Genomic DNA, 12,382 nt, shown 5'->3' with positions numbered 1-12,382 from the left:
TATTTGCAAATCTTGTTTTTGATTATTGCAAAAATACCAATTACTCTTATATCTATTTTTAGGTGATATTTCGTGCTTTAGATCCTGCTTTCAAAATAGAAGATCCATATAGTCCAGGGATACAGAGTAAGCTTGTTTTCAAATAAAAGTTTGATGGAAAACAGCTATCATGGAAGAACTCTTACCCAGAGAGCACTGCAAACCAGAATCTAAATATTCAGTGCTAAATCCATGCTCTTCATTTCTTTCTTTCTCTGCAATACTCCACCAGAAGCTCTCAAAATTGACAATAATCAAAGTTCTCGTTGATGGGAAACACATTTTGATAAGAGTAAAAAATTTATGTCATAGGTACTCAATTATGCTGGTCGTAATACCTTATTTTATTGCTCAGTATAATATATATGTGTGTGTATTTATATGCTCATATATTAGGCTACAGATTAAGCTGTTGTAACAAAGTGCCTCCCAAAATATCATGGTTCAAATAAATAGAAGTTTATTTCTCTCTTACAAAATCACCCAGAGGGATTTTCAGAGAAGAGTAGTTCAATTGCCACAAGTAGGCTTACCAGATAAAATACAGACTGACATCCAATTAAATATGAACTGCAGATAAACAATGAATTGGTTTTTTAGTACATGTATATCCCATGCAAATTCGTAGTTAGTATAACTATATTCCGTGTGATATTTGGGACACATACTAAAAAATGATTGTTTATCTGAAATTCAAATTTAACTGAGCATCTTGTATTTTTATTGCTGAATCTGGCAACTGTAGCCATTAGATTACCCAGGTTCCTTCTGTCTTATAATCGTTGTCTACATGGGTAGAGTTGGACCAAAACCATGTTCTTGTCCCAACCTGTGGGAGGGGAGGAATGAAGGGCAAGTAACACAAAAGCTGTTATAACTTCTATTCACATCCATTTGGCCAAAATTAGTCACATGGCTATACTGCAGGTGACTCTGGGAAGCATCTCTAGCTAGGTGGCCATGTGTTCCCTCAAACTCTAGGCTAGGCCTCTTATTGTCAAACAAGAAAAGAAGAAAGTAGTGGAGGGAAACCAGAGGTCTCAGCCATGCTCAATATGCTGAATAAGGTGAGGGCTGTATTTCCACTTTACAGATGAGTAAACTGAGGCTTAGAGAGTTGGAAAACATGTATAAGGTGACATGGTCAGATCCTAAAGCCATGTGTTATGATTCTCAGTTGAAAGCTCTTTGCAGCATTCAACGACTATGCTTATCTTTTTTCAGAATTACCTTTTGATCTTGGGAGGCAAAATTCTCACTGATTAAAAGAATGGGCTTTGGAGTCAGACAGATTTGAGTTTAAATCCCAGTTCCAACAACAATAAAAAAAATAAATCCCAGTTTCGGCATATTAAAACTATGTCACCTGGGGCAAGTAATTTACTTAAAACTTTTTGTTTAAGCCTCTGTTTCTTTAAATCTGTAAATGGAGAGTACTATTGACCTTAGGGTTGCTATGGAGGGAAAACGAGTTAATGTATATAAACCATCTACCACAGTGCCTCACGCCATAGAAAATGCTCAGTAAATTCAAGCTGCACTGCTGCTGTTGATGTTGCCATCAGCTGTGGCTTAAGTCTTGCCTAGACCTGGTCCTGTAGTCATAGTGAAAGGCTGAGGCTCCCCTTCGTGCTTTTAAGGTGCAGTCAGGTTAGCAGAGTCAGGGCTGGTTCTGGCTGGTCTTTCCCAGCTGAGCAGAGCCTTATTTTTAACCAAGACCCCATGGAACTTCCCAGTCTGAAGCATGGAAGAATAGAATGGAAGGCATCCAGGGAATATTGCAGAGGAGTGCCATTTCCCCATTTAACTTCATTTTACATGTGGCTCAGACTGTCTCTGGTCTGTAATTTACTCATTCATTCTATTATAAAAAAATTATTTAATGGCACAGCCAGCCCTGTGCTATTTCTGCATGAGCTTTGTGAGGCCTACCCTCCCTGCTCTCAAAATTCAGTTGTGAGAAATGTCCCCCTGGGCTCCTATGACAAATTGCTCCTGGGCCCCTAAAAGGATTCACTCATGATCTGCTCCTTTTTGGGTGAAATCTATGGGACTTGAGAATGTGTTGTCATTACAATTCTCTTCGATTGCTAATTCTCTTCTAAGGTATCAAAATCTATTTCAATATTAACGAAGCATTTTAGCAGTTCATGCTTTTGATTAACTTTGCAATCAAGGGAACAATATCTGTTTAGTTGTCCCTATTGTTGAGATCTCTGAGACTCACTTCAAAATTGATTCTGCCTCTTAGAACAGCAATCAAGGCTTGGTTGTTAAATGTGGCAGGAGAGAGTGGAGGGGAGTGTATTTGCTCTTCTGAGGGCTTCCACAAAGATCAGTTCAAGGGTTTCTAAATACTCTAGCTGCTCTTCAAGTTCGTTGTTTGGCCTCTTGTCAATAAGCGCTTGTGTTCTTTCTGTGCAGAGACATTCGTGGAGGAGGAAATGTTGGCATTCATAAATTCTTTTCAGCTCGGTAGACCATGGTTTCTCTGTTTAGGTTTTGATTTTACAAAGAACCTAAGTTTAATGCATGGACTGATACACTTTCTCTTTTCAACCCTCAGCTCTTTCTATAGTCTTCATTGTAAGCTTTGCATAGATTATAAGTATTTAAAGTCGTATGTGGGCTTTGAAAGTATCTGATGTGGTGGGCCAATTCCCTGTGGCCCTGTGTAGAAATTAAAAGACTGCATCAGCAGAAGTGAAAGTAAAGCTTCAGAGCAGTCTCAGCCTACAGATCCAGGTGGGAGGGCAGAGGGACCAATCAATTTCTTGGGGTCCACTTCAGCAGGAGCAACTTAGTAACTAGTGAAAACACTGGTGGAGAAGGTTGAATGGCTCTTAGCTGGTAAAGTTACTGTAGAATGTAATTGACAGTGCAGCTTCCATAATCAGCATAGGTCTATAGACCCAAGAAAAAGAAAAGATAAGAGAAATTGATCTCCAAGTAACTTATATTTAGGAAAAAATAATTTGCCCCAGTATCCTAATACTAAGTTCCTTTATCTTTATGCCACTATATTATATGAGTAATTATATTGGTAAATTCATATCATAAAACTTGGACAGAAAAAGTTTTAGATTGTCACGTTGCTTAAAAACTTGGTTGAGATATTCTATCCCTGGATTGTGGTTATCTTATAGTGTTAAATCTATTTTAGTAACTTGAATTTCATCTAAATGGTGGGAAATTTAAATGAAATCTAAAATAAACACAGAAATATGTTTCTTTCTAACTATTTTATAATAATAATGAGAATTAGGGTGCTTTGATAAAACTTTTTCCACCTGAATGGAATTTTCTGATTTTGAGACTTGACACTAATTGCTGTGGGAACCAGGTGGTATTGCAATAGTTTAGATTACTATGTGCCAGTGGATTCTGGCAATCTTGCAACCACATTCTTGCATATTTCTACTTTTACACTTCTTCCTGAAACATCAGCCTACAGACAAATCTGTCACAGAATAAACGTTCTCATTAAACTAAGGAGGAGGTAGTAAGCTTTTTTTCTTCCAGAGACTGTCACATTATGTGAAACTTTACTATTATGATCATCTAGATCATACAAGGGGAGTAAACTTAACTTAAGCCATTTTTATTTATCATACCTTTCTATAACGAGAAAAGATGTTGTATAATTGCAAAATAAATCTTGCTTGTCTAATCAGACTTTTCATCTCCTTGGTGACCTTCATAGACCTCTTAAAAATCACCAACTTGAGAATCAAGTTTGTGAAACTACATACTTTGGGAGATAACCTTTTGGATTCCAGAATGGAAATCAGAGAAAAGTACTACTACGCAGTTTATGACATGGTGGTTCGAGGAAATTGCTTCTGCTATGGCCACGCCAGTGAATGTGCCCCTGTGGATGGAGTCAATGAAGAAGTAGAAGGAATGGTAAGCAAGTACTCTGTGTGGTGTGCCCCTTTATACAGGTGAACTTAAAAAGCCTATTTAAGTTATTCTTCACTGTGAGCCTTTCACGTTTTCTAGGGGTTTTATTCTTTTCAGGCTTACAGTTAGTCCTTTGCACTATCGTGGTGGTTGATTGTTGATTTTCTCTTTGCTGACTTTCTTGGACTAAGAATGTTAGGACTGCTGATTTCATAGATACTGAATTACTTTTTGGAAATTGTAGCTGAGGGCTGCTGCTACAGTAGATATTTTAATCAGCAAGGATTAAAAAGTTTTCTAAATAGCAATACATCTTCTTTTACTTTAGGGAAGATTAAAAATCACAAGCATTCCGCCTTTATGCTAGAAGGCATAAATTGATTCCAGCCTGAAGAAACTGAAATTTTGAACCTAGGACCATAGGCTATCATTTAGGAATCAAATGGACTGTTTCTTTATATCTTCTAGTTTCATTCTTTTCCCACTTTTATGCTGTGTTTTCAAATTATATACTTTTAAATTGGGGGATTTGGGTGATTTCTAAAATGGATAAAGTTAGGTTATTTTACCAGCTTCTAAGCAAACTGGTAATTCTTATAGATCCATAGAATTTTTAAGCCAGACAGGAGTTATTAAACCAGCAATCCTTATTAGAATCCTTATTAGGGATTTAGTAAGTACATGGCAGACAGAAATTCAAATCCAGCTCTCCTGACTCTGCCCCAGGGTTCCTTCCACTAGACTGTGGGTCTCCCTCTTTGATGAAGGATGCACCTTGCTGACTTGCTGTTTGCCTTTTCAAAGTTTGTTGGTCCTCATCTAAGAAGGCGGAAGATTGAGTGTATTCAACTTTCTAAAATTTCTGCCTTCCTTCTACTACAGTTAGAAATTTATTGCATAAAGTTGAATTTTTAACAGAGCCTAAAGGGAAGATGTTTCCTAATCTTGTTGCTATATATTTCAGAGAATGTTATGAAGATTTGGTTTACTTTTCGGTGTAATAAATTTGGTATGTAGCTGGTGTCACACAATCATGTCACTGTCACACATCTCACAGTATGTTGGACTATTTATTCAGGAACTATACAGTCCTGTGGTATGTGCTTTGGAACTGTTTTTCAATCTATGTGAAACTACTTTTAATGACAGGTTTTAGACTTCTGTTAACTGCATTTCTGTCAAAGTGGGTCCAAGGTCAACCTGTCTGTCCCATTTCTGAATTCCATTCTATAGAAACTAGTGTTAAGGTGAGGTGCCCACATGTGTGCATATTCGGTAGACTGAAAGAATTTATTGTTTATGTGCCTCAGGCTTCAGCATGCCTTGCAGTAACACAATGCAAAATAATACATCATGGGCCCTCATAAAAAGAATTAATATCTTTTTCTGAGATTTATATTTCCTTTCTTAAAAGAAAAAAAAGTAAAAGGAAAAATGGAAATGTAAAATAATTGGTTGGAAAAAATTTTAAGTACTGTGCCTGAAGTAAGAACAAAATTTACATGGCATGGTGGTGAAATGTACAGCAATGTGAGTTGCTTCCCAAGTGGTGTGTATACATTTAGTTCTGCATTATAATTTTTGTTGGTTTCTATCATATTTTTTAACTCTGAAATAGTTTGTTCTTTTTAAAAATTTTTAAGTTACTAATTTTGTTCATCTGGGTTCTTTTCATTGATACTTCATAAAATGTTTATTGAGTATCCATTATGTAATGGGAACTATTTCTATAGGTTGGTGTTATAGCCATCAACAGGACAGATAGCATTCATTTGGAGGGGGACAAAATAAAAACAAAGAAACACTCAATGTGATGCTCTAGAGATTAGGATTAGTATGAAAAGGGGTTTATATTCTCCATTGATCATGGTGAAAATCTGACCATTAGTATATCTTTTACTTTGTTCTTTCCTGTTCGTATAACTTTCAAGGTTCATGGACACTGCATGTGCAGGCATAATACCAAGGGCTTGAACTGTGAACTGTGCATGGATTTCTACCATGATTTACCATGGAGACCTGCTGAAGGTCGAAACAGCAATGCCTGTAAAAGTAAGTCTCAGTTGAAGGGACATTTTGAATCAATTCAGACCCCAGTATTCATTTTTTGGTTAGAGGTATGATAATAGTACACTATTTTGCAAAAGGAAGAAAAGTTACTACCCTTTTCCCAGCTTCACCCTGATACTCCTAGGAAACCAATATGCGCTCAAATAAATTAATATTTACTGAGCAGCATTGTATGTTGAGCAGATTCAGTAGAAGACAGTTATGTTTTCCCTGACACCATACCTGTTTTTTAAGGCAACATGACCATGAGAGAAAAAATGATTGAAAAATATGGCATGGTAGAGCATTAAGGTTGAAGAGATACAGAGTTAGAGTGTTTGAGCTTGTTCATTTACCAGCCCAGCTGCAGCCTCCAGCTTACTTCCATCTATCCATCCATCTATCCATCCACCCATCCCAGTGGTATTCTCTGAGCAGGGGTGTCATCTGAAACACCGCCACCCCTCTCCACCCCACACACAGTGATTCTAATATATTATCCTCCCCTCGAGGAGTGTGCCTGCCACTGCCCCCACTGAGAAGGGCTGTTCTAGAAGTCAAGAAAGCAGTGAAGGTTGGAGTGGTCAAGGTTTTGTTAGTAAGTACAACCCAGTTGGCTCTTGGTGAATAGTTAAGATTGTTTAGGTAAAGAGAAGAAAAAAAGAAAGGGGGAGGGGGAGGTGGGAGGGACCTCAGGTAAGGAGAACAACATTTAGCACAAGGCCCCAAGGACATTCTTGTGACCACCATAGTCTATGCTGGGAAATGATCCCAAAGTTTAATTCAACCAGTGTATCAAGAGCAATACTCTGCTAGACACCAAGGATACATCAGCAGATAAGACACCCTCTCTACAGGACATAGTGTTACAGGGGGAGACAGATCAGGCTAGAGGGTAGAGCCCCATGAAAACCAAGCTGAGTTAAGCCTCATTGTGAGAAGATAAAAGGAATCCATGTGGACTGTTGACTATGAGAGTGAGATGATTAAAGCTTGGTTAGACCAAAACAACTCTGCCAAATAGGCTAGAAGAGGAACAGACTGCACTCAATCCGGCCGGATGGCTGTTAAGCAGACCATAATTCTCAGTAAAGAAAATTACTGGCCTACTGTGGTGGCGGGAATGGAGAGGAGGGGAATCAGGACTTTCCTACCTTATTTCTCAAAGCTGGCAGCCCAAAGAGGCTTTTCTAGGAACATACTGCCTAGAAAATCCTCCAGAGTGATATATCTCCATACCCCCCTGAGCAGGACCCAAAGGAACCCTCCATGCAATGACAGCCTTCCTGTCAATAAGCTTCCAAGAAGACTTTCCCTAAAGGTTTTCAACTTTTTATAGCCCATTCTCTTCCAAAGAGGGCAAATTATTGAATTTATTTCATAAAGTTCACCCTTCAAAGGTTTCCAGCATGATTTAGGATTTAAGCTGATATCGTAAGTGGATGTGTCTTTTTTCATCACAGGTGCTTTCTTGTTAATTGCTGTTTTGCCTGAACTTTTGTCCCTACTTTCCAAAATAAGCTTCCTTCCTACCAACCCCAGCTTCCATTGATAAATAGATTTAAAAGGCTTTTCTTGATATTGGTCTTGTCACACAGAATGTAACTGCAATGAACATGCCAGCTCATGCCACTTTGACATGGCAGTCTACTTGGCTACTGGAAACGTCAGTGGAGGAGTGTGTGATGACTGTCAGCACAACACAATGGGACGCAACTGTGAGCAATGCAAGCCGTTTTACTACCAACACCCGGAGAGGGACATCCGAGATCCTAATTTCTGTGAACGTACGTGGGTAAAGGTCATGTGGGAAAAGGTCATGAGGTGGGACCTCTCTCAGGTCATCCTTCAGTTTGAAGAGTCTGATAGTTAGCATCCTTCTTTCAGAACTCATAGTATGGGCATCAGACCCAGCATTATTTTCTCTGCTATGCAGGATGCTGGGAGTGGAATTTATTTGGTAGTCTAGCCTTTTTTAGTCTATTTTTGTGCCATCTGGCGGATGAAAGGAATATATGTACTTATACAAACATACATCATGTCACCTGGTGCTTTTCATTCTTTGTAGAATGTACCTGTGACCCAGCTGGTTCTCAAAATGGGGGAATCTGTGACAGTTACACTGATTTTTCTGCTGGCCTCATTGCTGGTCAGTGTCGGTGTAAATTATACGTGGAAGGAGAACATTGCGATATTTGCAAAGAAGGCTTCTACGGTTTAAGTGCCGAAGATCCATTTGGTTGTAAATGTAAGTATGTTTGTTGAAAAGTTTAGGAGGTCTCATAATTCCCATTTTATTTTGCAATTCTAAATCCAGACTACCACTTCATACTCCTGTGATTTATGTTTCTTTACTTCGTGTTCTCTTTAATAAAGCTTGTGCTTGCAATCCTCTGGGAACGATCCCTGGCGGGAATCCTTGTGACTCCAAGAGGGGTTACTGCTACTGTAAACGTCTGGTGACAGGACAGCATTGTGACCAGTGTCTGGTAGGTAAATCTTGATTACATGGATGTGTAGTTTGTGAATATGACATGTTTTAACAGAAAATGCTTTTCGCTATTGTAAATTCTACCATCACCCTTATATGTAAATGTTAAAAGACATGCGTAGATACTTTACAAAAGAAGAATTACTAATGAATAATTTTGACAAGATATTCACCATCACTGTTAGAATCGTAAAAGAAAACCATAGTAACATACCATTTTTACAGACAAAATTAACAAAAGTTTTAAAAAATGAGTATGCTGACTATTAGGACAAAATGAGGGGCTGGTACTCATAAGCTGCTGATGGAAATGTGAATTGGTTCATACTTTTTGAAAAGCATTTTGGAGATATGTATCAGTAGCCTGTAGAAATGTGCATACCCTTTGACACAGTAATCACACTTCTGGGGCTCTACCTAATAATCGGAAAATCAGACTCAGATGTATTCACCAGAAGACTCATTGCATCTTTTTTTTAAATTAATTTTTCAATTACAGTTGACATACAATATTATATTAGTTTCAGGTATACAACATAGTGATTAGACATTTATATACCTTATGAAGTGATCACCCAATAAGTCATTGCATCTTTTATTAATCATAGCAAAAAACTTAGAAGCAACAATAAAGAAAATTGTTAAGTAAATCTGAGGGCTTCTATACAGTGTGATACTTGGTTGCCACTGAAAATTACAATAACATGAGGAAATGCTGATGCTGGTATAAAAAGTACTCAGAATATGAGTAATATCTTGATAACGTAGGAAAAAATTTCATCAAGAAAAACAAACTCTGGAAGGAAATATACCAGAAAGTTCACTGATTCCAGGTAAAATAGTTATGAGAGTAATTTTTTTAAATTAGTCTGTATCTCGTAACATTTTTATGATTGCTTTTATAATATGCAAAAGGAAGTCTACTTGAACCCATACTACAGTTATGATCACTAAATATGCATACTTGCATATACCCTGATAGATTCTTAAAGTAAATTTCTGAAAGTCTGATTTAAATGGGTGAACCTAGTTTTTATCGCTCATTAGGAAATATGTATGTGTTGAGATGCAAAGAGATCTCCCTTACGTAGAGTCTGCCCCATTTCTTCTTATTTCTTTCTCCGGTGTTCTCAGGACTTGGTGATCTCCTCACCTTCCAGTTGTGAAACAGTCCCTGCTTTAGGCTATGTTTCCAAACAGGCAAATCCTTGAAGAGCTTTTAAAATTTTTGACAGACTGAACTTAGGAAAAAATCTAAAGGCCTGCCGAATATTTGCCAAAATTCTCCTACTAACTAGGGTAATTCTAATGAAGAAAATTGGTATCTTTGCCACTTTCTCATGGTTATTATTGGGTTCAGGCTATTTGCAGGGCAAAGAAACTGCTCTGATCTGATGTTACCTTGTGCTCATATGTAAGTAACTCTCTCTGATCTCGGTGACCTGCAGCTTGGGTTTCTTTGTTTTAGAATATTTGTACTCATTTCTTCTGTAGGCTTTCTGCTTTCACAGTGCAAATGAATGTTCGGTGGAATAGCCAAAACGTGCTATAACTTGTTTCTTGCTGAGTCTATTATTTAATACAGGAACCCACTTTTAGATGCTTAATCTTCTGTTCTGCAGCCAGAACACTGGGGCTTAAGCAATGATTTGGATGGATGTCGACCTTGTGACTGTGACCTTGGAGGAGCCTTAAACAATAGGTGAGTGAAGATTCACTTACACCCTTGTACTCGGTCACCTGGGAAAGCCCTCATGACCCTTAGGTGAAGTGACATTCAGTCTCTGAAGAAGATATGGGAAGTATATTCACTTTTGATTTGAATGACTGATAATCACTTGGTCTCAGTGTTTTCAAAGATTTATTCATTCCAAGAGTTAGCTTTGAAACCTTCTACTATATTTATGTTTCTTGGTTTTAATAGTGTTGCTGTTACTTGTTTTTGTACTTTTACTTTGCAGTAGTTTTTAAATTGTGGAAGCAATATATACCCATAGTTTTTTTTAAAAAAACAAACGGTTCTGACAGGCATGCTGCCCTTTTTCCCCCCAAGTTCTACTGCCGAGAATTGCCACTGTTAAAAGTTTTTTATATCTCTCTAGAAGTTAATAATTGTGCTCAGAATATGTGTTAAAAATTACAATTTCTTTCCTCTAATTTCTTTTAAAATAACATGTTAGGTTTTATTTTTTTAACAGGCAAGTGCAAAGAAAAAAAATAGCCCATGAGTTCCCATTTTTTCTCACTGCCATTTTTTGAAAATCAAAGTAATATATGTTATGTACTATTCTGCAACTTGCTTTTTTTTAACATAGAGATTTTTTTTGTAGCAGTGTGTATTCATCTACCCCCCCCCTTTTTTTGTATTCTATCATGTAAAAGTGCTATGGATTTATTTATTTCCTTTTTTTTTCCCCCTTTAAAAATGTTTCAGTGAATAAATACCCTTGTAGATATAGCTTGATGGATGTTCGTAGATATATCTATAGATTAGGTTCCCAATAATGGAATCACTAAGTCAACTAGATGTACATTTTTTTATTTTAATAGAGAATGTCAGATTGTCCTGCAGACAGATTGTGCTAGTTTATTTTTCTGCCACCCAGTTATAAAAGTACCTTTTTCTCTATTCCCACCAGCAGTTGGTATCAACAAACATTTTATTTTTCATCAATCTAAAAGATTAAAAATGAACTCATATTTTGATTTGTATAAAGAATCTTTTTCGTTTTTTTCTTTTTTTCACCTTCCAAGCTTATTAATGAAAATTACACATAACTTTTAATGACTTAAATAAGTTGGTATTCTTTGAATAGATGAGACATGAAGCTCTACCAGAAATTATCATAATACACATTTGGCAAGATGTTAAATTTGTTAGAGTTTAATTGACCACCTTTGAGGTAAAGAGAGTTTTGTCTCTGTTAGTTACATGATCAGATTCAGAGCATTCGGTGAAGATGGTGTGAGTGACTGCCGGAAGGACATCAGGTGTTTCCCTGTGGCCCTGAGTCTTCCCCGAGAGAGCGTGCTGAATTCGCTGAGCGAGCCTTCTGTGCTCAGGAACTGACTCCCCTATAAGATTATTTCCAACACCACACTAGTCTGCTGGACAGGAAGGAGATTTTAGGCAGCAAGAACATGTTCTGTTTGGCCTCTGCATTCAGGTTTGTCTTACTCCAGATTGTGCGGTAAACTCAGTACAGTGGGCAGCCTCCAAAACTGCACTGTGAATGTCTGTTCTTAAGAAACCTCCAGAGAGGGGGAAGAAAGGCTAATTCTATACAAGCAGGGTAGAAAGGCAAACTGCTGGCTGCTTAGGGACTCTTCTCTGACTTTTCTTTGTGACTCCCAGGACACATGCTGATTCCTCTAGTAACCGATTCCTCAATTCAAAGCTGTCATCACATCTAAAATTCTTCATGATCAGATGAAAATGGCATCCGTAATTCTCCAAATTACGTCATAAACTCAGGAATGTCCGATGTTCCTTTACCCTAAATGCTTTCTATTACTTATACTCCCTTCTTCTTTTTCTCTATTCCACACACATTTCCTGTCTCTAAATCCACCCACACACATTCCCTGGGTTGCCCCAAGTCTGTCTTGCACAAATTTCCAAAAACCAGAATGTGCTAATCAAAAGAGTTTGTGAAGCAAAAATTTTTAGTGATTTTAAAGCAGATAATTTAATCCCTCTAGCATGATTGATAAGACTTTATATCTTTTGACGTCGCTAATGGCAAAAAAGAACCTTTACAGATGCCCCTAGCCCTGTGACTACAGTGTTTCATAGTGATGATCCTTTTCAGAGTTTCCCTCATGGGCATTCTCTCAGAGCCCTGGAGGGGTAGTTGAGGCACCATCTTCTGAAGCACTGATTCTACTTGGAGAAAGCTC

General features: G+C 37.7%; 1 protein-coding gene across 4 annotated transcripts in view; it reads left to right on the top strand.

Annotated features, from left to right (window-relative positions):
* Nucleotides 1-12,382, top strand: part of LAMB1 (laminin subunit beta 1) — a 66,766-nt gene that overhangs the window by 14,273 nt on the left and 40,111 nt on the right. For all 4 annotated transcript variants that reach the window (XM_039849122.1, XM_039849121.1, XM_039849123.1 and 1 more), the window contains 7 exons: nt 63-126; nt 3,743-3,945; nt 5,874-5,994; nt 7,590-7,778; nt 8,060-8,239; nt 8,368-8,480; nt 10,105-10,184. In XM_039849122.1, the coding sequence (XP_039705056.1) occupies nt 63-126; nt 3,743-3,945; nt 5,874-5,994; nt 7,590-7,778; nt 8,060-8,239; nt 8,368-8,480; nt 10,105-10,184 (950 nt within the window). The remainder of the gene's footprint in view (nt 1-62; nt 127-3,742; nt 3,946-5,873; nt 5,995-7,589; nt 7,779-8,059; nt 8,240-8,367; nt 8,481-10,104; nt 10,185-12,382) is intronic.

Source organism: Pteropus medius, unplaced genomic scaffold (assembly GCF_902729225.1).
Source record: "Pteropus medius unplaced genomic scaffold, Ma_sr-lr_union100, whole genome shotgun sequence".
NCBI classification, from domain to species: Eukaryota; Metazoa; Chordata; class Mammalia; order Chiroptera; family Pteropodidae; genus Pteropus; species Pteropus medius.
The sequence above is the reverse complement of the archived record's forward strand: the minus strand, read 5'-3'. Positions and strand labels throughout refer to the sequence as shown.